We start from the raw sequence: 27890 nt of genomic DNA, 5'->3' as shown, positions 1-27890 counted from the left end.
AGGGTTAACTTGAAAGTTAACTAAATAAATAACAAAAAAAAAGAAAAAAAAAGAAACACACAGTGTGTGTTCGTAGGAGCGACCAGGAGAAGAGAGAAGTTCTTCAAGAATCTTCAAATTGAAGCTCAATTCAGGCCCTAAATCGATGCATGAACACATAAAAACGATCACCAAGCTTAGGGGATCATGAGGTATGTCAAATTTTTGATATTTATGAAGTTGAGATTCTTGATAAACTTATGAAAATCGAAATTCAAGCTTGAATGATTGATGTTTGGGTGAAACTAGGATGAATTCATGTTTAGGAACGAACCCTAGTCAATAAATTTATGAATTTGTGTTCATGATTATGAACTTCCTAATCACCCACTTAGTTGTTAAATGGGTTTTGTAGGATGAGGAAGAACACTAGAAATTTGATTATGAGATGGGTGTTGTTTGAATTCCATGAAGTGAATCTAGGGTTCATATGTATGTTAGATATAATGAAATTGAGAATGATGTAAAATTTGGTAGAAATAATTAGTTATGAACTAGTTTATAAATGTGTAAAAATTATGCCCACTAGGTGTTTGTTAAAATGCCTAAGTGAAATCGCGCGTCTACTCGGTTGTAAGTAGAACTTGATTTGGTTAGGTATCCGTAGGAATGCCTAATAACATGATAAAAAAAAGGGGTTTCGTTTATAGACGAAAACCCGTAGAAGTTGTCTAAATGAATAAAGTGTCTTTGATAATTGATGAGATTGCCTAAACGAGTCATTGAACGCAAATTTGCATTTTTATGATTAAGGGTAGATGACTTTTATAAGTCAAATTAACCGGTGAAGAAGTCGAATAGTAGTTTCGACATAGAATTTGTAAGATGGAATAGTCGTGATTGACAATAACTAAACTAATGATATTCGCTAATTTACACATATTTTAGTCCCCCGTTTTACCCCCATTTTATGCGTTTTCGGCCGTAAAACCGTCATTCGGATACTTAATTATCTACATTTTTGTTTACAGGCCTAAAACAGCATACCAGACAAGATGATAGCGAAAACGAGGACTTTCCGGACAAAACGACAAGGCTGCGAAGATTCTGTGAAGAAAACTGACCTGGGCTTTTGGCACGGTCATGCGGCCATATGCACGACCGTGCATATCCGACAAACCAAGAAGACCCGGCAGTGAACCAGGCGTGCAACTCACCGTGCAAGACACTGAAGGCAAGCCCGATATGGAACGACCGTTCCCGATCAAGAACGATCGTGCGGATCCGGCATCCCAGAAACACCTCGGAGCTGAACGACCACAAGTCAAGGCGTGCAACAAAATGCCGGTGTGGAACGCTCGTGCCGAATGTGGAACGCCCGTGCGTGACCGAAGACTAGTCAACGATCTGTGACGTCATGCAGTATGGTGGCCCACCACCAATAATGCTTAAAGTGCACGGTCGTGCGATCGGAAGAACGGCCGTGCAACTTCGAAAAAGCATTTAAACAGAACAGAACCATTTTAGTAGTAACTCTGGAATTTTGGGAGCTCTGCAGGCGATTTTGAGGCTCCGAAGGCTGCTGCTTTCACTCGGATTCAAGCCACATTGCCCGGTTTTGCTCATTTACTATCCGGATTCTTAATCTTGTGCTTGTTTATGGTTGGGTTTTCTAATCTTTCCATACTTTTGTTAATGTTTCAAGCATTTAGATTAATATTTATATATTATTGTAGCCTTTAGGCAAAAACACAACAATCCCTTGCTTGATTATAGCTATTAGTATGTCAATCTATGTTTGTAATGACATTTTGAAGTGTTTTCTATGATTATCTTTGATGATTAGTTTGCAACCTTGTTATTGATATTGATTTCTTGATTATAAGTAATTGTGTTGGATGATTGGTGCTTGGTTAGGTAAGATAGTTGAAAAATGAAGCTTATTTAATCATGTATTAGTAAACTTTTAATTTGGTTAACTAGTTTAACTTGGTTAAAATGTAGGCACCATGATACTCTAACGGGTTAGTGGTTTAATAAAATGTAATTATTGTTAATCAAGAAAGCTTGCCTTCACGGAAGGACTCTAACGGGTTAGATGGTGTTGTTACGAATTCTTGCCATGATTTGTTAGCTTAGTTAGTAGTTTCGGCCAAAATTGCTATCTTGGTGAATTTATGTGCAAGATTTGTAAAATGAACTCGGTTGTGATTTAATCTAGTTTATGCTTGTCTCGGTGGTTGCATTGTGTTTATCGGTGTTGCTTTCCTTGATTAAGTGAGGTTAGAAAACTCCTAACGGATGACTAACTTATTTTTAGGAGATTTTTGTAGACATTAATCAATCGCACGTTAAAGAACAATTTTAGGTGGTTAAAGTGTGTTTATCGTTTTAACTTTCCGAATGATTGTCATGTTAGGATTCCCGAAAGGGATACTAATTGTCTTAAATTGGAAAATTGACCGAATGCTTCTAGTGCCAAAACTGACTTAGTTGACATGCTTTGGTTGTGTATTAAGCAAGGCTATTAATATATAATTTACTATGTTTTATAAGTATTTATTCATGCTTAATTTAGATTAATTAAAACCAAGACAATTTATGTTTTTACCGGTAATTTAGTGACAAAGGTCTAGTATTATTTCTCCGCCCATTTCCGTGGATCGATACTTGGTTCTTACCGATACTTTACTACATATATGACGGGGTACACTTGCCTCTATCGTGTGTGTTTTGATGTAAAAGTAATAATCACTTTTATAAATTTAAAACCAATTCGTGTGTAATTTCATTGTAAAAATATGTATAGTCACGCACGTAACAAGTTTTTGGCACCGCTGCCGGGGAATGGCGAGTTTTAGGAACGACCTGAGTCATTGTGTTATCGGTGTATATACTTGTTAATATTTGTGTATATTTTTCGTGATTATTGATGTGTGTAAAATGCAACATATAAAACACATCAATTAAGGCATAAAACTAACCCTTTTTAAGTACTAATGTTGGAAAAAGAGTGTTTTTGTCTTCCTTTTGTATTTTCAGGATGAAATGAGCTCAAAATCACAAAAGAAGCAAAAAGACCACTAATTCTACCATAAATACAAGAAAAGGGACAAAAGTAAACTGCCCGGACCCTCAACGGCATCTCCCAAGACAAAGAAGAAGAGAACAGAGTCTGAACACGCCCCGTGTCCAGTGAACACGGGGGCGTGCCCAGGAAGCAGCAGAAAAGACAAACCAGTAGAAGCTTCCATTGCTCACCACGGGGCCGTGCCCAGCGGACACGGGGGCGTGTTGAAAGTACAGCAGGTGCATTAATTGTAATTCGCAATTACAATTAATGAAGAGAGAGAATGTCAGACGGGCACGGGGCCGTGTCCAGCGGACACGGGGCCGTGTCCAGCGTTCTGTTCAGCCTATAAATAGAGGAGCTTGGTTCCATTCTCTCTCATCCCTTGGCACACCACCTCTCTCACACTTCATCCACCACCCATCACCACCATAACACCATCATCCACCACCATCATCCATTGTCCATCATAGAGTGTGTGAGTCGTCTCGGGATCCAAGATTGATCGTAAGAGTTCTTGACAATCAAGGCCATGTTTGCCTAAGTCTCTTACATCACTTGGTGAAGACAAGTGTTTAGTATAATACTTTTTATTTTTAATCTTTTGCACTTTTTATTTGGTTTTGTATTAATGACTTTAATAACTAGTTACTTATGTTGAAGGTGATCTTTCCTTGTCGTTTGTCCGTGGTGTCTTGGCATTATTTTACTGTCTATATAAAATAAAAGATTTTCACCATTCATATCTCCACGGTCTATATGGAGGTATGTTGGCTACCCGGTCGGGGGTTAAGGGAACGGTTTGGTAAAGGTCTTGCCCTTGTTCAGCGTTTAGAGGTCCTGCTTGGGACCTGGGTCAAATTTAATAGGACCGCCTTCAATGCCCATGGGTATTGGATGGCGGGGATCCAAACTCTTTGACCCCCTCATAAGCTAACTACTATTAATACTATAACCCGGCTATTTAGGACTGTATCCCTGCTGACTCAGACTACTTAGTCGAGGGTAACGTCACCGCCGAAAACGGGGCCTACCATAATTTGCATTAATAACTTAATTCATTATCTTTCAATAATCCGACCCTTTAGGATTGTATCCTTGCTGACTCAAACTACTGGGTTGAGGGTAACGTCGCCTTCAAAAGAGGGGCCTACTACAATAACTAAGATAATCTCTTAAACAAGTGCAAAAGTGCGAAAATAATCAAAGGTTATACTAATACACGTGTCGGATCCAAGTGATTCATCTTGTCTATCTGTTTTTATTTTATTTTTCAGCATTTAGTTAGTTTTTATTTTTCTTAGTTTAAAATATTTTTCTAACTTTTTGATTTGATTAGACGTTGAGGATAAACCGGTATTAAAAGCTCTTGTGTCCTTGGACGACCTCGGTATCTTACCAACACTATACTACGTCAACGATGGGTGCACTTGCCCATATGTGTGTTTAGTGTTAGTAAATATCGTGTTTTATAAATTTAAAACTTGGCTAAAAGTGTAAAAAGGGCTTAAATAAACATCTAAAAACATATACACACTTACGCACATCAAGTTTTTGGCGCCGTTGCCGGGGACACAAGGATTTTAAGAAAGCTTAAAATCAACGGCCTAATCAGTTTTTCAAAACCTTTTTAAAACGCGCGCATTTTTTCTGCATTTTAGCTTAGTTTTGCATTTACAGTCGCCTGAACACGGGGCCGTGCTCGCTGAACACGCCCCCGTGCTGCATATTTTTAGAGTAGATACCCAGATACAGAGTCTGACCACGGGGCCGTGTTCACTCAACACGCCCCCGTGCTCAACGTGACCAGTTAATTTAATTAAAACGCCCAGATACAGTCCCTGAACACGGGGCCGTGTTCACTCAACACGGGGCCGTGTCCAGCTTCTGTTTCCGTCTTATTTTTGTTTTCTGGTCCCGAGACTCAGTTGTAGTCTGTTGAGTGATTCCTATGGATCAATACTCAAGAGATTACAACTACACCTATGATGAGGATGATTATAGAGGTAATTATTGCACTAATTGTCGTAATGCACGCTCGGTTCAATATAATACTTCATATCAACCATCCAATTCATACAACCATTATGAGGAGCCCAGGTACGAGCCATCAACTTCATACACATCCTATGAAGACCAAAGGTATGAACCTCCTTCCTCATACTCATATTTTGATGAACCAAGGTATGAGCCTTCATACTCATACTTTGAAGATTCAACATATGAGCCACCACCTTCATACACTTATTATGAGGAACCATGGCGTGAACAACCCACCTCATATGAGTACTATGAAGAACAAAGTTTCGACCCTTATCCATCATATACTTATAATGAAGAACAATGGTGTGAACCATCCACTTCATATGAGTACTATGAGGAACCAAGGATCGAACAACCGGATTCAAGCTTTGAGGATCCAAATTCTTTCAATCTCACCGAAGTAACTAATAGGATATTAGAACACATTAAAACTATCGAACGTTGCATGAAAGAATCTCGCGCAAGGGAAGAGGAATCCCGTGCAAGAGAAGAGCTAAAAAATGATAAAAACGTAGAGATAGTTGAAAGTGTAAAAATGGAAGAACAAGAAAGTGAAAAACAGACACATGAGTTAAACAACGAAAATGGTGAGTCCGATAATGTTAAAATTCAAGAAGAGTCTAATTTAAAAAAAATTAATCTCTTGTCACCTACTTTCGAAAACCATTGTTTAATAACCCCTCATGCCAAGTTTTTAAAAGAGTTAAACACTAGTGCTAAAATCAAAGAAATAGTAAGTGTTAAGTTAACTAATGATCAAACCTCACTAATAAGGGAAGATCCTTTTGAAATTAACATCACACCGGTTCCATGTTTCTTTCAAAATTCGTTTATTAGTAATGTAACTATTGATAAAGATCTTTGTGTTAACATAATGCCCAACTACATTTTTGAAAAGTTAAGTATTAGTGATTTTACTCCACTTCAAATACCCATTTTTCTATCCGACCGAAAAGTAATGAAATCAATCGGTGTAGTCGAAGGTATTTTGGTTCAAACAAATCAAATGGTAATCCCAACCGACTTCGTCATCTTAGATGATGCCCCCTAGTCTTGGGAAAACCTTTTGTACAAACTCACAAAGCTTTGAAAAAACGGAAATTCAACAATCTAACTCTTCAATTAGGGGCATTCAAAAGGAGCATAGATCTTGAGCGCTCAATGAAATATCCTTTTGGCAACAATGACCCCCTAATTGAAGATGAAGCTGAACCACCTGATACAAACCACGAGGAAGACCACTTTGTCGAAGAAGAGGTAGCCATAGAACAAACTTTTAAAGTTCTTGATCTAGATGAGCCACAAAATAAGGTGTCTCCTAAAGACCCACCCATCGAGCTCAAAGAACTCCCTAAGGGTAAGTCCCGTCCAAGTAGTCCCAAAGAAAGGAGGTATGACGGTAATAACCAACGAGAAAAATGAATTAATACCCACAAGAACCGTCACAGGATGGAGAGTCTGTATAGACTATAGGAGATTAAATGAAGCAACAAGGAAAGACCACTTTCCTTTGCCCTTCATTGATCAAATGTTAGAAAGATTATCCGGTCATAAATTTTATTGTTTCTTAGATGGTTTTTCAGGTTATTTCCAAATACCGATAGCACCAGAAGACCAAGAGAAAACAACTTTCACATGCCCCTACGGAACTTTTGCATATCGACGCATGCCATTCGGTCTATGTAATGCGCCTGCAACATTCCAACGTTGTATGGTCGCCATTTTCCATGATATGATTGAAAAAACCATGGAAGTCTTCATGGATGACTTTTCCATCTTTGGAGACTCATATGATCAATGCCTCGATAATCTTGAACGAATGCTATCCCGATGTGAGGAAACTAACCTCGCCCTTAACTGGGAAAAGTGCCATTTCATGGTAACAGAGGGAATAGTACTCGGACATAAAATCTCAAGCGAAGGAATGGAAGTTGATCGAGCAAAAATTGAGACTATATCTCGATTACCTCCTCCATCCTCCGTGCGAGCGATCAGAAGTTTCCTAGGGCATGCCGGATTCTATAGAAGGTTTATCAAAGACTTTTCGAAAATCTCAAGACCTCTAACAAAATTGCTTGAAAAAGATGCACCCTTCATCTTTGACAAGGAATGCAATCAAGCATTTCTAACCCTCAAGGAAATGCTAGTCAATGCACCTATCATGATAGCACCAGATTGGAAATTTCCTTTCGAAATCATGTGCGATGCAAGCGACTTTGCTGTTGGAGCAGTATTGGGACAAAGAAAAGAAAAACATTTCCACCCAATTTATTATGCTAGTAAAACTCTAAATGATGCACAAGAAAATTATACAACTACAGAAAAAGAGTTACTAGCGGTGGTGTTTGCTTTTGATAAATTCCGTTCTTATCTTGTTCTTTCTAAAACAATAGTTTATACAGACCATGCAGCCATCAGGTACCTCTTCAAGAAGCAAGACGCAAAACCCCGTTTGATAAGGTGGATTCTACTCCTCCAAGAATTCGACATTGAAATCAAGGACAAAAGAGGAGCAGAAAACACTGCTGCAGATCACCTTTCACGCTTAGAAGACCCAGCTTTGGAGACAACCAGGGACGAGCAAATCAACGAAAAATTTCCCACGGAATCCCTGGAAATGATGGAAAGCAGACAAGAACCATGGTATGCCGACTACGCTAATTTCTTAGCCAGCGGTATAGTCACCAAAGGATGGCCACATCATCAAAGGAAAAAATTCTTTGCTGATGTAAAGCATTACTTTTGGGAAGACCCCTATCTTTTCAAAATGTGTGCCGATCAACTCATCCGAAGGTGTGTCCATGGTAATGAAGCACGAAGAATACTCCGTCATTGTCATGAAAGTCCATACGGAGGACATCATGGTGCCGCAAGTACCGCAAGAAAGGTATTTGATTCGGGATTCTACTGGCCAACCATTTACAAGGATGCACAAAACCTTGTAAAGATGTGTGATGCCTGCCAAAGATCAGGTAATATTTCTTCCAAAAACGAAATGCCCCAAAATGGCATTCTCGTTTGTGAAATCTTTGATGTGTGGGGACTCGATTTCATGGGACCTTTCCCACCTTCAAAAGGAAACAAATATATACTTGTGGCAGTCGATTACCTGTCTAAATGGGCAGAGGCCGAAGCTCTTCCAACAAATGATGGAAGAGTAGTGGTAAAATTCCTAAAAAAATTGTTCTCTCGTTTCGGGACACCAAAAGCCTTAATAAGTGATAGAGGTACCCATTTTTGCAATCATCAACTCGAAAAAATATTAACAAGATATGGGGTCTATCACCGGGTCTCAACAGCATATCATCCTCAAACAAATGGGCAAGCCGAAGTGACTAATCGAGGTTTAAAACGAATACTTGAGAAAACCGTAGGGATAAATAAAAAAGAATGGGCTGACAAATTAGACGACGCTTTATGGGCTTTTCGAACTGCTTATAAAACCACTATAGGCACAACCCCATATAAACTAGTCTATGGAAAAAGTTGTCACTTGCCAGTAGAAATCGCTCACAAAGCCTACTGGGCAATAAAAAATGTAAACTTAGACTTAGAAGTTGCCGGTAAGAATCGATTTTGTCAAATAAACGAATTAGAAGAACTTAGGAATTATGCATATTCTAACTCCGAAATTTATAAAGAAAGAATGAAAAATTTGCATGATAAATATATTAAATCTAATGAATTTCGGGTTGGAGACCAAGTTCTATTATTCAATTCGCGACTTCGATTGTTTCCTGGTAAGTTAAAGTCTAGGTGGTCGGGACCTTTTTCAGTCACCCATGTTTTTCCACACGGTGCAGTAGAAATTAAAACTCGAAATGGGATACCATTTAAAGTCAATGGCCAACGGCTGAAACTCTACAGAGGATCCATTGAGGATGAGGAAGAGGAAATCGCACTTCAAACGGTCAACGAATAAACTCATACCCGACATGTTACAGGTAAGTATACATTCGGAACTGGTAAAATCATCTAACCATTATTCGGAGATAAGGGGCATGCACACGAGCACGTTAAAAAAAAAATAATAAAAATAAAAAAAAAAAAAATTTCAAAATTTCACCCGGCACGGGGCCGTGTTCGCTGAACACGGGGCCGTGTCGAGGCGACTGTCGGGATAAAACCCTCTTTTTCTATCAGTTACACCATTCCACACGCCCCGTTTCGCCGAAAACTCTCTGGTTTAGAGCGATTTTCTGCCGATTTCGAACGTTACCACCAAGCCTAACAACGTCAAGGTATGATTCTATCCTTCTTAGTAGTTAGATTAGTTACTTGCATGTAGTTAAAACATCAAAAATTGGGGGAAATCTAGGGTTCTTCATGTTCATCCGGATCGAACTCAAAATTTTTGATGAAAATTGTTAGTAGTAGTTTAGAATAGAGTAGTAGGGAGTAAATAGACATGTATTGTTGATAGATTTGTCAGATTTCCAACTAAAAACACAAACCCTTGTTCTTGAACCGAAAAACACAAAATTGAAAGGGTAAATGGTTTGATTTTGGAAAAATGACACTTAGGGTTTCATTTTCGGGGGAAACCGCTGCTATTAGGCTAAAAATTTTCAGGTTTTCGAAACCGGGACGAAAAAATGAAAATTAGGTGTTACAGACGCCTGAACACGGGGCCGTGTTCACTGAACACGGGGCCGTGTCCAGCCCACTGTTTGCAGTTTTCAACCCGAATTTCCATGTTTCGCACTAACTTTTGCTGTATTCTTTTCAGATGTCCAAATTCACACGGTTCAATGCCAGCGAACTTGACGCCAGGGCTCGCTACGAGGTCTTACAAACAAGGCCCGAAGAGTATCCAAGGAGAGCATGTACCGATCTTCTGACAATGGTAAACCAACTGGACCGCTTCAACAACATAGTGACGGGTCCACTGCACGTTGCACTGACTACCCGACTTCGGTCGGTCCACCAATGCACATTGGAGTTCTATAGCACGTTCGTCTTCAGCTCGAGACGCGACCCGTTTGATCACGAGGCGGTCGAGTTTCGATGTGGGGGTACGACCTATAGAACCTCCATGGCGCAGTTCGGATCAATCATTGGGCTGTACAAAGACGAAGAAGCGGGGAACGAAGAGAATACCGGGGGACTGCGAGATTTGGACGCAACAGAACGCCAAGCCGCATGGGCTCAAATCGGTGAGGGGATCTACAACTCCAGCAGCACAAAGAGTACCAAATTGAGAGACCCGTTATATCGCTACATCCACAGGCTCCTCACGTACTCGCTGAACCAACGCCATGACAGTAGTGGCGTTGTTGGGGTTAGAGATTTGGTTGTCCTTCACTGCATCCACAACCGGAAGCCTCTCGATGTTCCTTACCTCCTACTGCGGAACATGCACTTGAACCGCCTTGCCTCTGCTCCTACACCTATCTTCTTCGGGGGATGGGTGTACCGTCTTTTCAAGCACTTCGCAAACATCCCGAAGTCCTTCGAAAGGAGTCCATGGTCGGGCCGGGTTGATTACCATATCTGCCGGGCCATGAACTTGCTCTATGAAGCGGAGGACGGGACGGTGAGCTTTCAAAGGACGCAAGGCTACGCATGGAACCCGCAAGAGGCTCTAGTTCTTCATGCACCACCTCCACAGTACCAATACCCTCCCCAAGGCGAACAGGGTCAATCCTCCTCTCAAGGAGGCGGTTTTCCTAATTTCCAAAGTTTACATGATCTTTTGCAGGAAAACCTCATGTGCACCCGGAACACCTACAACCTCGCCAACAACACACACCTCCGGGTAGGAGCTATCGAACGCAGTGTCAACGATATACAAGATGATATCGGTAGCATCCGGGAGTACATGGCGAGGCAGGGAGGCGGAGGTGAAGACAGTGATGAAGATATGGAGTAGGAGGCTGAGAGGAGCAAAGGGCTAGCTGATGATGAGCCCACAGGTTTGGTTACCCTTCTTATCCATCGAACAATTCATGGCCTGCGTGCCATTTGTCAAGACAATTTACTTTCCTTAACTACTTTTTATCTTTATTTTGTTTTTACTTTATGTTTGGATAATATTTGACTATGGTAAGATTAGGATGGTTTGTGCTTGGTTGGATGGTATTGAATGCTTGAACAGGTGCAATGCAAGGGTTAGAATGCTAAACATTAGCACTCGCAGCCCTAGGAGGAAGAAACCGGGAGAAAACCCTATTTTTCTGGCTAACAGACTGTCCACACGGGGACGTGCCCAGCCGACACGCCCCCGTGTCCATCTCCCAGTTCTGCTGTTTGGCTACTGACCTGCAGATTTTTGTCGGACACGTGGCCGTGTTCACCCAACACGCCCCCGTGTTCACCCTCTGTAAGTTTTTCGTTACTGGCAGTTCGCCACGGGGCCGTGTCCAATGGACACGGGGCCGTGTCCAGAGTGCCAGTAACACAAATCTTTGTTTTTAAACACACTTTTACATATTCTAATCAACCAAAAACTCTATTTTTGGACACATTGAGGACAATGTGTAATTTAAGTGTGGGGGGGATGCTAAAACCTTGGAATTTTGCAAAATCCTAAAACAAGCCTTACACAAAACTCTATTGGAACCGCTAAACACCCCAAATTTTTTCAAAAACTTTTTCATTTTATTATTTACTTGTCTTAGTTTAAGTTGGGAATAACAAGTTATAAAAGGGTTATATTTTTACAAACTTACAACCGATAGCGTCGTGATAAAAAGAACTAACATAAGAAAATTATGAAACGGTATAACAAGTCTAGCTAAAATTCGATTATATATGCTTGGTCACATTAAAAACCCATTCCCACAAAAAGTGAGTTTTGAGCCTTTATTGAGCATAAAAATACACACATTTAGATTAAATGCTCATTTTTCGTTTCTTGTGTGAATAGCCGCTCGGTCTTTACAAATCTAGAACTTGCCACGACGATACATTCCCGGTCCTTACCAACTTAAACCCAAGTAAGTAAATGATGGAGGCATTAGGACTAACTATTTTTCTTTCAAAACCATTATTTTTCATTTTCTTTTACCTACCCAAAATCCCCCTAGAAAACCCCTTTGAGCCTAAACCTTTCATTTCATTACCCCCAAAACAATTTTTTTTTACCCACCAAAAACCTTTTTCATTTTTTTACCTTTATTTTAGTAACAAACTCGGTTTTTCATAAACATACCATTTAAGGTGATCAAAAAAAAAAAAAAAAATGATGAAGTCAAAAACAAACATAAGCTACAAAAAGCTTGTTTGGAGAAATACTTCAAAAATAAATGTCACCATAAATAAGGTATTTCACGAAAACCGACACTTGTTACGATTTTCGCCCTTTTTACTAACCACTAACCAACCACCCACCTTTAAACCCAAGCCTTCACCCAAAAAGACCTCTTGATATTTACAAAGGTAAAAAGTTAAAAAGGAGGAGGATTGATCGCTTGGCAAGCATATGGAGAATGTAAATCCGTGCCGCTCTCGAGCGATTCACTTAAATATACACCTTCGGCCGAGTGATTGAGTGATCTCCCGTGAGGTATGTGAACTTGTATATAAATGGAATTTTAATAAGGCATGCTATGCCCAATTAAGTAGTTTATCTTATGAAAAGTTCAAAATAAACCATGACGAATAAGATTGTAAATAAAATAAAAATAGAACCTATACAAACCTTGGATTCCCGACACTCTAGGACAAGTTAAAAAACTTCTCTTCTACCTATTCCATTTGGGAGTGTAAAGCCACATTAAAAGAGTTTTGCTTGAGGACAAGCAAAAGTTCAAGTGTGGGGGTATTTGATGTGTGTAAAATGCAACATATAAAACACATCAATTAAGGCATAAAACTAACCCTTTTTAAGTACTAATGTTGGAAAAAGAGTGTTTTTGTCTTCCTTTTGTATTTTCAGGATGAAATGAGCTCAAAAACACAAAAGAAGCAAAAAGACCACTAATTCTACCATAAATACAAGAAAAGGGACAAAAGTAAACTGCCCGGACCCTCAACGGCATCTCCCAAGACAAAGAAGAAGAGAACAGAGTCTGAACACGCCCCGTGTCCAGTGAACACGGGGGCGTGCCCAGGAAGCAGCAGAAAAGACAAACCAGTAGAAGCTTCCATTGCTCACCACGGGGCCGTGCCCAGCGGACACGGGGGCGTGTTGAAAGTACAGCAGGTGCATTAATTGTAATTCGCAATTACAATTAATGAAGAGAGAGAATGTCAGACGGGCACGGGGCCGTGTCCAGCGGACACGGGGCCGTGTCCAGCGTTCTGTTCAGCCTATAAATAGAGGAGCTTGGTTCCATTCTCTCTCATCCCTTGGCACACCACCTCTCTCACACTTCATCCACCACCCATCACCACCATAACACCATCATCCACCACCATCATCCATTGTCCATCATAGAGTGTGTGAGTCGTCTCGGGATCCAAGATTGATCGTAAGAGTTCTTGACAATCAAGGCCATGTTTGCCTAAGTCTCTTACATCACTTGGTGAAGACAAGTGTTTAGTATAATACTTTTTATTTTTAATCTTTTGCACTTTTTATTTTGTTTTGTATTAATGACTTTAATAACTAGTTACTTATGTTGAAGGTGATCTTTCCTTATCGTTTGTCCGTGGTGTCTTGGCATTATTTTACTGTCTATATAAAATAAAAGATTTTCACCATTCATATCTCCACGGTCTATATGGAGGTATGTTGGCTACCCGGTCGGGGGTTAAGGGAACGGTTTGGTAAAGGTCTTGCCCTTGTTCAGCGTTTAGAGGTCCTGCTTGGGACCTGGGTCAAATTTAATAGGACCGCCTTCAATGCCCATGGGTATTGGATGGCGGGGATCCAAACTCTTTGACCCCCTCATAAGCTAACTACTATTAATACTATAACCCGGCTATTTAGGACTGTATCCCTGCTGACTCAGACTACTTAGTCGAGGGTAACGTCACCGCCGAAAACGGGGCCTACCATAATTTGCATTAATAACTTAATTCATTATCTTTCAATAATCCGACCCTTTAGGATTGTATCCTTGCTGACTCAAACTACTGGGTTGAGGGTAACGTCGCCTTCAAAAGAGGGGCCTACTACAATAACTAAGATAATCTCTTAAACAAGTGCAAAAGTGCGAAAATAATCAAAGGTTATACTAATACACGTGTCGGATCCAAGTGATTCATCTTGTCTATCTGTTTTTATTTTATTTTTCAGCATTTAGTTAGTTTTTATTTTTCTTAGTTTAAAATATTTTTCTAACTTTTTGATTTGATTAGACGTTGAGGATAAACCGGTATTAAAAGCTCTTGTGTCCTTGGACGACCTCGGTATCTTACCAACACTATACTACGTCAACGATGGGTGCACTTGCCCATATGTGTGTTTAGTGTTAGTAAATATCGTGTTTTATAAATTTAAAACTTGGCTAAAAGTGTAAAAAGGGCTTAAATAAACATCTAAAAACATATACACACTTACGCACATCAATTATTTATTTGTTGATTTATTTGTTAATATTTCTTGCTTTTAATTCAATTTATTCGTTTTCATGATTCTTTTGTACACTTGTAAATTTTTATTCTATTTATTTGTTCAAATCCGGATTTATTTATTCATTTATTCTTTGAGTTTTCGGCTCTTAAAAAAAAATATCATTCTTGTACTAGCCGATTCGATTATTTTCGTTGCTTTAATTTTTATAAAAATTTCGGCCCATTTTCGGATTTTTATAAATTTTACAGCCCATATTTATACATATTCTGCTTCTATTCAAAAAAAAAACAGCATTATTTTATTAATAAAATATTCATTGTGTCAGTTTTTCGTTTGTAGGTTGATGTCCTCAACTCCCGTGCCCGCTATTGCTGAGCCGACTGAAGAACCAGCGCATAATCTTAGAAGAAGTAAGAGGCTGCGCGAAAGGTCGCTTGTCGTTGCACAACGCATAGCAAATGCAATCGACGAGCCGGTGATTATCTCTGAAGACGAAAGCTCAGGGGACGAGGAGAGAGTCGTCATGGCGGACGACGACCGACCGCTGAATGAAACAAACCAGCCCGGAAGGGCAGGCCTGGAGCCGAGTATCCTTCAGCCTACTATAGATACTCCTACTTTTGAAATTAGACCTAGTATTATTAATATGGTACAAAATTCTGTACAGTTTGACGGACGTGAGCATGAGGATCCTGGGAGACATATCGCTGCTTTTCTCGCTGTCTGTTCGACATTTAGGATTACAGGTGTTTCGGAGGATGCGATTCGGTTGAGGTTGTTTCCGTTTTCGTTACGTGACAAAGCTAGAGCTTGGCTTATGTCACTTCCTGCCGGGTCCATCAGGACCTGGAATCAGTTGGCGGAGCAGTTTATGTAGAAATATTTTCCGCCTGAGAAAACGAACAAACTACGGAACCGGATTGTTTCCTTTCGCCAGGACGAGGGCGAGTCGTTGCATGCAGCTTGGGAGAGATTCAAAGATTTATTGATTGATGTGCCACATCATGGCTTCTCCAAGCGACAGCTGGTTTTAACGTTCTATCAGGGGCTCAGCTATAATACGCAAGAGCGATTAGACGTGAACGCGGGAGGCGATCTTGGAACTAAGACGCCGAATGAAGCGTATGATATTATCGAAAAAGCTGCGTTAAAATCCAGTTCGCGTCGGGATGGAGATAGAGGTCGATCATCATCATCTCGCTCAGGAGTTCATGCTGTAGACGACTACACGGCCATTACTGCACAACTCTCGGCTCTTACATCGAGATTCGACAAGTCCCAGCTGATTGCGCATGCTGGCTCGGGATGTGACCAGTGCGGAGTGTCACACGAGCCTGGGGCATGTTTTCAGGGAGTCGTATATGAGGGCCATGAAGAGGTAGATTTTGTGAGTAATCAAGTGAGGCCGCAGAACAACCCGTACAGCAACACCTATAATCCCGGTTGGATAAATCACCCAAATTTTGGGTGGCGAGCGAATGCAGGAAATCAGAACCCATTGGGGTTCACTCAGCGTGCTCCAGCGCCTCAGCAGGGTCAGCAGTACCAGCAGTACAACCAACCCTACCAGCAGCGTCCATATTCGTACCAGAATCAGGGCACTGGGAGTAGCTCCCAGCAGCAGGCCCCTCAGTCTAGTTCCAAGCTGGAGGATATGATGGCTCAGCTTCTCTCTAGCTCTGAAAAACGATACCAACAAAGCGAAGATCGTTTTCTGGCTAACGAGGGAGAAATGAGGAGTCAGAAGGCCTCGATTCAGAACATCGAGAATCAGGTTGGTCAGCTGGCACAAATGATGTCCAAAAGACCCCCAGGCAGTCTTCCGGGTAATACAGAACCAAACCCGGGTGGACACAGGGATGTGAATGCTGTCATGACCAGGAGTGGAAAAACTACCGGACCCGTCATATCGGACTCAGTACCGATCACTGAAGTGGTCCCGACTGACACACCGGACGAGGTGCAAGCCAGGCTGCGCCCAGCAAGTACAACACAAGTCCAGGAGTCGGTCAAAGATTACACTCCTCCGGTACCTTATCCAGGCAGGTTGAAGAAGCAGAAGAATGAAGAACAATACGGTAAGTTCCTAGAGTTGTTTAAGCAACTACACATCAATATACCGTTTGTTGAAGCCTTAGCCCAGATGCCAAAGTATGCGAAATTCCTTAAGGATATCCTCTCGAATAAACAGAAGCTCGAGGATATATCGTGTGTGGTGATAAATGAGGCTTGTTCCGCCGTTCTGCAAAACCGTTTGCCCACGAAAATGGGAGATCCTGGTAGTTTCACGCTCCCGTGTTTGATTGGAAACATGTCTGTTAGCCATGCATTGGCTGACTTGGGAGCGAGTATTAACCTTATGCCATATAAGGTTTTTACTAAACTGGATCTGGGTGAGCCGTCACCCACTAGGATGAGCATTCGGTTGGCAGATCGCTCAATAAAGTATCCGCGCGGATTTGTGGAAAACATGCTTGTAAAAATCGATAAATTTGTTTTCCCCGTGGACTTTGTTATCCTTGACATGGATGAAGATTCAAGGGTACCTTTGATACTTGGACGTCCTTTCCTCAATACGGCGAGGACGATTGTTGATGTGGCAGCTGGCCAAATCACGCTCCGAGTGAATGATGAGCACGTGACATTCGATATCAAAAGATCGATGCAGCATCCGCAATGTCACGATGACAAGCTTTATTACGTCGACATTGTCGATGCATGTGTGTGCTCTCATTTTCAAGGTACTATTGACGAGATTGATTCGGACACACGTCTGTCGTGTGGGGACCTGATTGGCATTACGCAGGAGGGCCACGATTTCGAGCAGCCAGTCTATCAGATTGGTGACGATGGTTCCCAGAGTCCGGAGAGATTTCTTGAAATTGACCATGTGAAAAAGGGGGAAGCAGAGCCTTCGGTTGATGATCCGACGCCTTTGAAGTTGAAAGAACTCCCGCCACATCTCGAGTACGCATTTCTAGACAAGGAGCGCCGCCTACCGGTCATAATTTCAGCATCATTGGAAAAGGATGAGAAAAATCGGCTTCTCGAGGTTCTGAGACTTCATAAGAGAGCCATTGCATGGAAAATCATGGATATCAAGGGCATCAATCCTTCTTTTTGTACTCACAAGATTCTGATGGAAGACGAGTACAAACCATGTGCGCAGCATCAGAGACGCTTAAATCCAAATATGCAGGACGTGGTGAAGAAGGAGGTGATTAAATTGTTGGATGCCGGCATGATTTATCCTATTTCTGACTCTGTATGGGTGAGTCCGGTGCAGGTTGTACCTAAGAAAGGTGGTATGACTGTAGTTTCAAATGATAGGAATGAACTAATTCCTACCCGTACCGTCACTGGGTGGCGAGTTTGCATTGACTACCGCAAGCTCAATGATGCTACTCGCAAGGATCACTTCCCGCTTCCATTCATCGACCAGATGTTGGAACGTCTGTTGGGGAAGTTGTATTACTATTTCCTTGACGGATTCTCTGGGTACTTTCAGATTCCTATCGCTCCTGAGGATCAGGAGAAGACTACCTTTACATGCCCCTTCGGCACATTCGCCTACCGGCGGATGCCTTTTGGGTTGTGTAATGCACCAGCGACCTTCCAGAGATGCATGGTTGCAATTTTCCATGACATGATCGAGGATTCCATGGAGGTTTTCATGGATGATTTTTCGGTATTTGGGGATTCCTTCGATCACTACTTGGAAAATTTGAGAAAGATGTTGAAGAGGTGTGAGGAGACGAATCTGGTCCTGAACTGGGAGAAATGCCACTTCATGGTGAAGGAGGGCATAGTTCTGGGACACAAGATTTCGCATGCTGGTATGGAGGTCGATCCAGCCAAAGTGGATATCATTTCACGACTTCCGCCTCCCACCTCTGTTAGAGCGATACGGAGCTTTCTCGGTCATGCCGGGTTCTATCGGCGATTCATTAAAGATTTTTCAAAAATCGCCAGACCCATGACCCGTCTGTTGGAGAAAGACGCTCCGTTCATATTCGGAGATGATTGCTTGAGAGCCTTTGACCTTCTCAAGCAAAAGTTGATTGAGGCCCCTATTTTAGTTGCACCGGACTGGAGTTTGCCGTTTGAGATTATGTGTGACGCGAGTGATTACGCCATAGGGGTCGTTCTTGGTCAAAAGAGAGAAAAGCACTTTCATCCGATCTATTATGCGAGCAAAACTCTTCACGACGCTCAAGAGCATTATACCACGACTGAAAAAGAGCTCTTAGCGGTCGTTTTCGCATTTGACAAATTTAGATCGTACTTGGTGCTTTCGAAAACCGTTGTGTATACTGATCACGCAGCCATCCGATATCTCTTCAGCAAGCAGGACGCTAAGCCACGTCTGATCAGGTGGATCTTGTTGCTGCAGGAGTTTGATATTGAGATTCAAGATAAAAAGGGTGCGTTGAATGTAGCGGCTGACCATCTATCTCGATTAGAGCATGGAGACATCATGGACGCGCGTTGGGATTCCATAAATGACAACTTCCCACACGAGTCTTTGATGAGTGTTGAGATATGCGATGAGTCGCCATGGTTCGCTGACCTGGAGAACTACCTTGCTTGTGGGATTCTGATCAAAGGGTTGACTCACCAGCAAAAGAGGAAATTCTTTTCGGATGTCAAGCACTACATTTGGGATGACCCTTACTTGTTTCGGGTTGGTGCTGATCAGGTGATTAGGTGATATGTTTCAGGGAAGGAGGCGACCGATGTTCTGCGCCACTGTCACGAGGGACCTACCGGAGGCCACCATGGAGCCAACTTTACCGCCAAGAAAGTGTTGGACTCCGGGGTTTATTGGCCTACTATATTTCGTGATGCGCAGAGTTGGGTTAGAGCGTGCGATGCTTGCCAGAGAGCGACAAATATATCGGCACGTGATGAAATGCCTCAGACCTGCATTCAGGTTTGTGAAGTCTTTGATATCTGGGGGATAGACTTCATGGGACCATTTCCCCCCTCACGAGGTAATAAGTACATCCTGGTCGCGGTTGACTATGTATCGAAGTGGGCGGAGGCACAGGCCTTGCCCACCAATGATGCCAGGGTGGTCGTGAGATTTTTGAAAAGCTTATTTGCCCGGTTCGGCGCTCCGAAAGCGCTTATCAGTGACAGAGGGACGCATTTTTGCAATACTCAGCTCGAGAGAGCCTTGTCCCGTTACGGTGTGCATCACCGTCTATCCACGCCCTATCATCCACAGACAAGCGGGCAGGTGGAAGTCACGAACCGGGGGCTGAAAAGAATCCTTGAGCGGTCAGTAGGTGCAAACCGCAAGGATTGGTCAGATAAGCTTGTTGAAGCGTTGTGGGCCTTCCGTACGGCTTACAAGACGCCTATTGGGACTACTCCCTTTAGGCTTGTTTACGGAAAGGCATGCCATTTACCGGTTGAGCTGGAACATAAAGCGATGTGGGCGCTAAAGACCGCAAATCTGGACCTAAAAGCCGGAGGTGAAGCCCGGTTCCTCCAGATTCACGAGTTGGAAGAGTTGCGACAGCGCGCTTATGAGAACTCCGTGTTGTACAAGGAGCGCACGAAGAGATTGCATGATAAACGCTTGAAGGACCACAAAGAATTCCAAGCGGGCGATCTCGTTCTTCTTTACAACTCGCGGTTGCGCTTATTTCCCGGAAAGCTCCATTCACGTTGGACAGGCCCATACACGGTTAAAGAGGTATTTCCGTATGGGACTGTTGCAATAGAGAACGCGGACGGCGTTATTTTCAAAGTAAATGGGCATCGCTTGAAGTTATACGTTGCCGGGCCGACAGATTCGGTGATGGAGGTCATTGAGCTCCAAACCCCGCACACATCATAAGTGTGGGGAAGAGAGAGTCTACGCTGCTGACTCGTGGATCAAAAATGCAGCAAGAGCGTATTTTGCGCTTTAGGGGTAATTTAGTCATTTAGGATTTATTTTCTAGTTTTAGCGTAATTTAGGTTAGTTAGGTAGTTTCCGATAGTTTGAACAGTTTCTATTCGTGCCGAGCGAGGGTTCTATGTTGCAACATAGTTAGAACAGTAGGCGTGTCGAAGAAATGGCGAAAAACGGCCAAAACAGTTGCTGGAAATAGCTTCTGCAGAAAATTCTGATCTGCAGCTGATGCACGCCCGTGCCAGGATTCGCACGACCGTGCGTTTTCGAGGTTCCGGCACGGTGGGTCGCACCCTCGGTGCATCACCAAGGAAAATGAGAGTCATCGGATTCGCACGACCGTGCCAAACGGTGAACGACCGTGCGGCAGGCTGAGGGCATTTTTGTCATTTTGCACATTATATATACCTTCATCTGCTGCAAAACCTCTCATTCGCGAACCCTAGCAACTGCAGCCGTTCCAGAGCGGGTTTTACACCAAATCGCACGATTTTTCGCACGGTCTCGCACCCAACTTCGCACGGTACGTCGCTAGTGTTAGATTTCTTGTTTTCTCGCTTTCTAGGTAGATTTCCTCCGATTCAACAAGGGATTTATTAGGATTCTCTTCATAAACAAATCGAAACCCTAACCTTTGTTGAATCAAAGTATCGTGAACACCCGATTGTGATTCCGACCCCTGTTAGCCCAATACTTGTGGAAGTTTGCGAAAAATCAGGCTATTATTAGATCAGGGGTTCGAAATACTGCAGAATCGGCGTTGCACGGTCGTTCTTGTATGGAACGGTCGTGCCTTTCTGGGTGTTCAGTGCTTCTGATGTTGGTTCGGAGTTGCACGGTCGTTCCGATGTTCGCACGCCGTGCTGTTCCGAGTTTACTGGGCCGATGGTGCACATCGTCGGTGATGCACGACCGTGCATATCGCCGCACGCCCGTGCCATTCGCCCAGATCAGTTGGACAGAAACTTCATAATTTGCTGCTCGGCTGTTTTCAATTCCATTTTCTCCTGTTTCTGTCTTTCTAACAATGTTCCCCATTACAGATGGATCATCCCTTCCTACAGTTCGATCCTAACAACGAGCGTGAAGCTTTGTGCATTCCTAAAAGAGACGAGTTATGGGCCCGGAGGGGGCAATTCGGAGTCCCTAGATGGCTTGATTGGGAAGTTATGCAAGAACTTAATCAATACGACCGTTTAGAAAATATGATGAGTCGTCCACTTATAAATCTGGTCGGTTGCAACCGACCTGTGTACTTGGAGCTTACCATAGAGTTCTTTGCATCATATGCTTATGAAAAGCCAGTTGCTGCGCGAAGACCCAAATTCCGCCACAAGGAGCGGATAGCTTTCCGATTGTGTGGTAAATGGCACCGGTGGTCGGTTGGTCGTCTGGGAAGGAGACTCGGTATTTACACTAGGGAAGACATGGATGATGCCAGTGTCTTCACAGAGCAGTTCACCTTCCCGTCTGATGCAGCAAGGGATGAGTTTTGGGCTGAAAATGTTGTTGGGGACCCATACAACCCAAGGATGTCAAAGGCCTCACGACTTAAAGACCCTCTGGTGCGGGTGATGCACCATGTGTTTAGCCACACTATATGCGGGCGCATGGACAGTCTTGGTAACTGTCCAACACCAGATCTGATTTTTCTTTACGCATTGGTGGAGAAGGCGCCAATTAATTTAGCGGCGCGTATGGCTAAATACTTTGTGAAGAGCTCAGGAAGGACCCCTAACAGTCAGATACATGGCGGTCAATATGTGACCGAACTTGCATACAACGAACACCTCATGACTTACGAGGTACTTCAGAGTCTCACCCTGATTACTGAGGGAGTGCATGTTGACATCAGGTCGCTGAAGGTGATGGGGGTTATTGTCGAGACTGATCACGGGGATAGGTTGAGGGGGCTGAATAACGAGGTCTGGGACCCGTTACCCCCACTCCCAGCAGAAGAAGAGGAAGAAGATGTAGAGATGCAGGAGCAGCACCAACCACACACCGCCACACCAGCCGCAGCACCATGAGTTCTATCAGCACCAGGACTGGCCTGAGTTTTATCAGCAGTTCCAGCAGATGCGTGTCACGCAGGAACAGAATGGTGCGTACATCGATCAGATTAGGACCAGCCAGGACCAGATCCGGGCTAGTCAGGATCAGCTCAGGGCCACGCAGGATCAGCTGAGGCAGAGCCAGGAGAGCTTATACCAGGGGGTGAGTGCCGGGCTTTCGTACTTATTCGGGGAGATGCACCATGCATATCCCGACTACTTCCAGCACCCTCCACAGTTCCCACCGTGGAACCCACCTGGTTACGGTGGTGCGGGCCCATCCTTCACGAGAGACGATGACGGCGATGACGAGTAGGAGTTGGTGGTGATTTTCCTTGGTGGTTTTTATGGTTATTATTAGTACTTGTTATTTCGGGTGTTCTTTTTGCATACTATTTCGAACACCCTCGGATTGTATTGTATTTTAAAACTCTTTACTTTATGTTGTGTCTTTGTTTGGACTAGTAGTATTTATGTACATTATGGTTTATTTCTGTTTATTCTGTTACTGTTCTGTTATGCTGTACCATATGACATATTTGCAGATTGTGGCTATCAAGTCTTTGGCCGGAGCATATGACAGACGCAGCTTTGGAAGCCTCGATTCATCAGATATCATCTTGAGGGGAGTATTATTATCCTTTTTCTTTATATTTCGGGTTTCGCATTGGGGACAATGCGAGATTCAAGTGTGGGGAGGGGGTTAACTTTGTTAACTTTGTTTGTCCTCATATATCTAAAAAAAAAAATCAAAAATCAGAAAAATCATTCAAAAATACCTGTATTTTGTATATATTTTAGTAAATAATCAGGTTGATTGTGTTTTAGAAAGCATCGGACTTGATAAAAATTCGACAAGCAAAATATTTTTGAAAAAAGGAAACCGGAAAGCGTGACAAACAAAGAAAGACTTGCATGATAGTTTTCACACTTTTACCCATTCCATCCGTTACGTGAGCATATTTGAGCCTATTGTTATATATTTGTTCATTTCGGATATATGAGTGAGCCGGATGTTATGTGTAATATAGAACTTGTCACTAGTATGCTTGTTAAAATCATGAACTTGTGAATTTGTGTAAAAGTGATAGAGGCACTTAGATTACCCCTTTTGTTGTAAGCCTTGTTCTTTGTGTTGTGCTTTCCGTTCACCTTATATTACCCTTTAGGATTAACCATGTCGAGCCTTCCCGTTTACCTTTGTTTACCCACATTATCGCCCACTTAGCCAAATTTAGCCTTTGTATATTTTAAACCCTTTTTAGTGTTGAAACTCGGACAAAATAATCGTTTAACTAGCATTTATTTCAGTTTATTGTATAGTATGTTTTATATATAAAAAAAACCCCAGAAAATAAAACACCCTAAAATAGGGTGAAGTTGATAAAAATCGAGCAATTTTGAATGCTTAAATGTTAAAATTTCGTTGATAAGCTCGATTGCGCTTTAGTCACCTTTTTAAGGCGTTTGTATGTATAGTTGTATTATGTTCTTGCTAGTTAAACGCTAAAACCGAGTTTTAACCATTTTCGCCACTTTAAATGTCTATTTCCATACCCTTCGCCCAAGCCTAACGTTACAACCCGTAAAGACCTCTTGATTTACACTTATTTGCATGTTAGTTGGTGGAGACGAGATCTTATGACAAGCTTATGATATTGCATATTTCATTGACGTGGCATTGAGTGTTTGCACATACACATTTTATGTATGTTTCATAAATAAAACCGAGTGTGTGTGAATATTGTGAGTCGTGTGAAGATTAACATGTCGAGTCAATTAAATGTGAAGTCACGGCTTTTTGGTTGTCGCTATTATAATTGCATATGCTTGTTGGGTTTGAGTCTTTTGATGATGTCTTTCGACAAACCGGCCAACCGTTTATAGTAGTTTTCAATAAAATAGTGTGTAAATTATCGTTCTTGTTCGTTCAGTCTTTTATTGCTTTTTAGTTCAGCTTGCTTGAGGACAAGCAAGGTTCAAGTGTGGGGAGATTTGATATTCGCTAATTTACACATATTTTAGTCCCCCGTTTTACCCCCATTTTATGCGTTTTCGGCCGTAAAACCGTCATTCGGATACTTAATTATCTACATTTTTGTTTACAGGCCTAAAACAGCATACCAGACAAGATGATAGCGAAAACGAGGACTTTCCGGACAAAACGACAAGGCTGCGAAGATTCTGTGAAGAAAACTGACCTGGGCGTTTGGCACGGTCATGCGGCCATATGCACGACCGTGCATATCCGACAAACCAAGAAGACCCGGCAGTGAACCAGGCGTGCAACTCACCGTGCAAGACACTGAAGGCAAGCCCGATATGGAACGACCGTTCCCGATCAAGAACGATCGTGCGGATCCAGCATCCCAGAAACACCTCGGAGCTGAACGACCACAAGTCAAGGCGTGCAACAAAATGCCGGTGTGGAACGCTCGTGCCGAATGTGGAACGCCCGTGCGTGACCGAAGACTAGTCAACGATCTGTGACGTCATGCAGTATGGTGGCCCACCACCAATAATGCTTAAAGTGCACGGTCGTGCGATCGGAAGAACGGCCGTGCAACTTCGAAAAAGCATTTAAACAGAACAGAACCATTTTAGTAGTAACTCTGGAATTTTGGGAGCTCTGCAGGCGATTTTGAGGCTCCGAAGGCTGCTGCTTTCACTCGGATTCAAGCCACATTGCCCGGTTTTGCTCATTTACTATCCGGATTCTTAATCTTGTGCTTGTTTATGGTTGGGTTTTCTAATCTTTCCATACTTTTGTTAATGTTTCAAGCATTTAGATTAATATTTATATATTATTGTAGCCTTTAGGCAAAAACACAACAATCCCTTGCTTGATTATAGCTATTAGTATGTCAATCTATGTTTGTAATGACATTTTGAAGTGTTTTCTATGATTATCTTTGATGATTAGTTTGCAACCTTGTTATTGATATTGATTTCTTGATTATAAGTAATTGTGTTGGATGATTGGTGCTTGGTTAGGTAAGATAGTTGAAAAATGAAGCTTATTTAATCATGTATTAGTAAACTTTTAATTTGGTTAACTAGTTTAACTTGGTTAAAATGTAGGCACCATGATACTCTAACGGGTTAGTGGTTTAATAAAATGTAATTATTGTTAATCAAGAAAGCTTGCCTTCACGGAAGGACTCTAACGGGTTAGATGGTGTTGTTACGAATTCTTGCCATGATTTGTTAGCTTAGTTAGTAGTTTCGGCCAAAATTGCTATCTTGGTGAATTTATGTGCAAGATTTGTAAAATGAACTCGGTTGTGATTTAATCTAGTTTATGCTTGTCTCGGTGGTTGCATTGTGTTTATCGGTGTTGCTTTCCTTGATTAAGTGAGGTTAGAAAACTCCTAACGGATGACTAACTTATTTTTAGGAGATTTTTGTAGACATTAATCAATCGCACGTTAAAGAACAATTTTAGGTGGTTAAAGTGTGTTTATCGTTTTAACTTTCCGAATGATTGTCATGTTAGGATTCCCGAAAGGGATACTAATTGTCTTAAATTGGAAAATTGACCGAATGCTTCTAGTGCCAAAACTGACTTAGTTGACATGCTTTGGTTGTGTATTAAGCAAGGCTATTAATATATAATTTACTATGTTTTATAAGTATTTATTCATGCTTAATTTAGATTAATTAAAACCAAGACAATTTATGTTTTTACCGGTAATTTAGTGACAAAGGTCTAGTATTATTTCTCCGCCCATTTCCGTGGATCGATACTTGGTTCTTACCGATACTTTACTACATATATGACGGGGTACACTTGCCTCTATCGTGTGTGTTTTGATGTAAAAGTAATAATCACTTTTATAAATTTAAAACCAATTCGTGTGTAATTTCATTGTAAAAATATGTATAGTCACGCACGTAACAACTAACTATCTTACGAATTATAATGATAGTTTAACGCTTAACAAGCTAGGTGGGAGCTTGTGGAGGAAGCGGGTCAAACGGATCAAGAACGAAAAGAAAAGCGTGGTTTGGATGCAAGGTAAGTAAAATCTTACACCCTTTTATAGTATACATCAGTTGTGTGTATTGAAAATGAATAGAGAAAAATCCGTAATTGAATTTTGATGTTCCGACGTGAATAATATGGGTCGGAACAAGTGAAAGTGATGAAAACCATGATGGTTGTAAAAAAAGGGTAAAATAGTAAATTAATCACGAGTTTTGACACGATATTTGACCAGAAGTCGATTTACAACATAAAGGATGTTTAGTAATTTTTATAGATTTTTATAAAGTCGTTTGACGAGGTTTTCGCGGATGTTTTGTCAATAAATTAGTTGTTGACAGCAACAGTTCCGTTACTTGTAGAAATTATTTCGACGTCTTAACTATCGAGTTTTGACATGATATTTGGCCAGAAGTTGTTTAACAACATAAATAATGTTTGGTAAGTTTTATACATTTTAGAAATAAGCCTTTTTGGGTCAAGTGCCTATAAACGGGTCTTTTCCGTAAAACAACCAACCGAAATGTAGAATCCGGGAAAATCGGTCCAATGTACTAAATCCACCACGAGTATAGTTGTGGTGAAATGTAAGTAGATAATTAAAATTTGGGATAAAGATGGGTGAAAAGAATGAGCGAAATTTAAACTTAAAAGTTTAAATTCTCTAAACAGGTCAAAACGAATTACGTGCATAACTTGGGTATTGGTTGCGTAATTCACAAAAGTTAAAAATCTGAAATAAAGATTTTGAATTAAATACTTTGGTGTATGATTTATGATTAACTAGAAACAACTGTGTTTAATTAAATCATAAACGGGTCAAAAGTGTTAAAAAGGGATTTCAAGCCTTGAACTTGGAATCTGAATTTTTGAAGTAGTCTAATATCAGGTAGTGACTCCATGAGATGGAGAATTAAATTTCGAACGTGTAGGAAAAAGAATCGGGTAAAACGGACTTGTAAATAAAAAGTTATGACACTTTAAAGTTCGTTTTACGACTAAAACTATAGCTGGACAGACATGCAGGTTCCAGAGACGGACCTGCTGGAAAATGGTTTCCCCCGCGTCACACGACGGAGGACATAGCCCGGCGCGCGACACGCGACAACCATCGCGACACGCGACAGGTTTTGTGAACGCTGTCGCGACACGCGACGGCTTAAAATTTTGGAAATTTTTGTTGATCTTGTTGTTGGCTTATTTTGACCCACAAACTGGTTCAATAATGTTTATAAATGCTGAATGACTAACTCATTTCATGTTTTATGAAATGTAGGTATATTATACAACAACGGAAGACGATCAAGCTCGAAGAAGAACCGAACACATGAAAAAGAAGCTTCCGCACATTGTTTCGTCATTAATTTTTAAATGACAAATCCTTTTACATC

General features: G+C 41.7%; 1 protein-coding gene across 5 annotated transcripts; it reads left to right on the top strand.

The window, feature by feature from the left end:
* The first annotated feature begins 97 nt into the window (after positions 1–97).
* On the top strand, positions 98–27890 carry LOC118481927. 5 transcript variants are annotated; one of them, XR_004866355.1, is made up of 4 exons: positions 98–191; positions 26444–26532; positions 27518–27626; positions 27776–27890. XR_004866355.1 is itself a non-coding variant. In XM_035977261.1 (4 exons), exons 1-4 carry the CDS (start codon positions 187–189, stop codon positions 27868–27870), a joined length of 270 nt encoding a protein of 89 aa, XP_035833154.1. In that variant the 5' UTR covers positions 98–186; the 3' UTR covers positions 27871–27890. The 5 variants fall into 5 exon arrangements, 4 of the variants coding, with proteins under 4 accessions (XP_035833154.1, XP_035833153.1, XP_035833152.1 ...); XM_035977261.1 differs by having other exon boundaries at positions 26464–26532; positions 27526–27626; XM_035977260.1 differs by having other exon boundaries at positions 26464–26532.

The sequence above is a fragment of the Helianthus annuus genome, chromosome 9, assembly GCF_002127325.2.
Source record: "Helianthus annuus cultivar XRQ/B chromosome 9, HanXRQr2.0-SUNRISE, whole genome shotgun sequence".
In the NCBI taxonomy this organism is placed as follows: Eukaryota; Viridiplantae; Streptophyta; class Magnoliopsida; order Asterales; family Asteraceae; genus Helianthus; species Helianthus annuus.
This window is presented reverse-complemented; position numbering and strand designations above follow the sequence as displayed.

Coding starts and splice junctions, on each gene's coding strand:
- LOC118481927 (XM_035977258.1), top strand. Junction 26,533..27,509: donor AAGCGTGGTTTGGATGCAAG/GTAAGTAAAATC, acceptor CTAAAACTATAG/CTGGACAGACATGCAGGTTC. Junction 27,627..27,775: donor ACCATCGCGACACGCGACAG/GTTTTGTGAACG, acceptor TATGAAATGTAG/GTATATTATACAACAACGGA.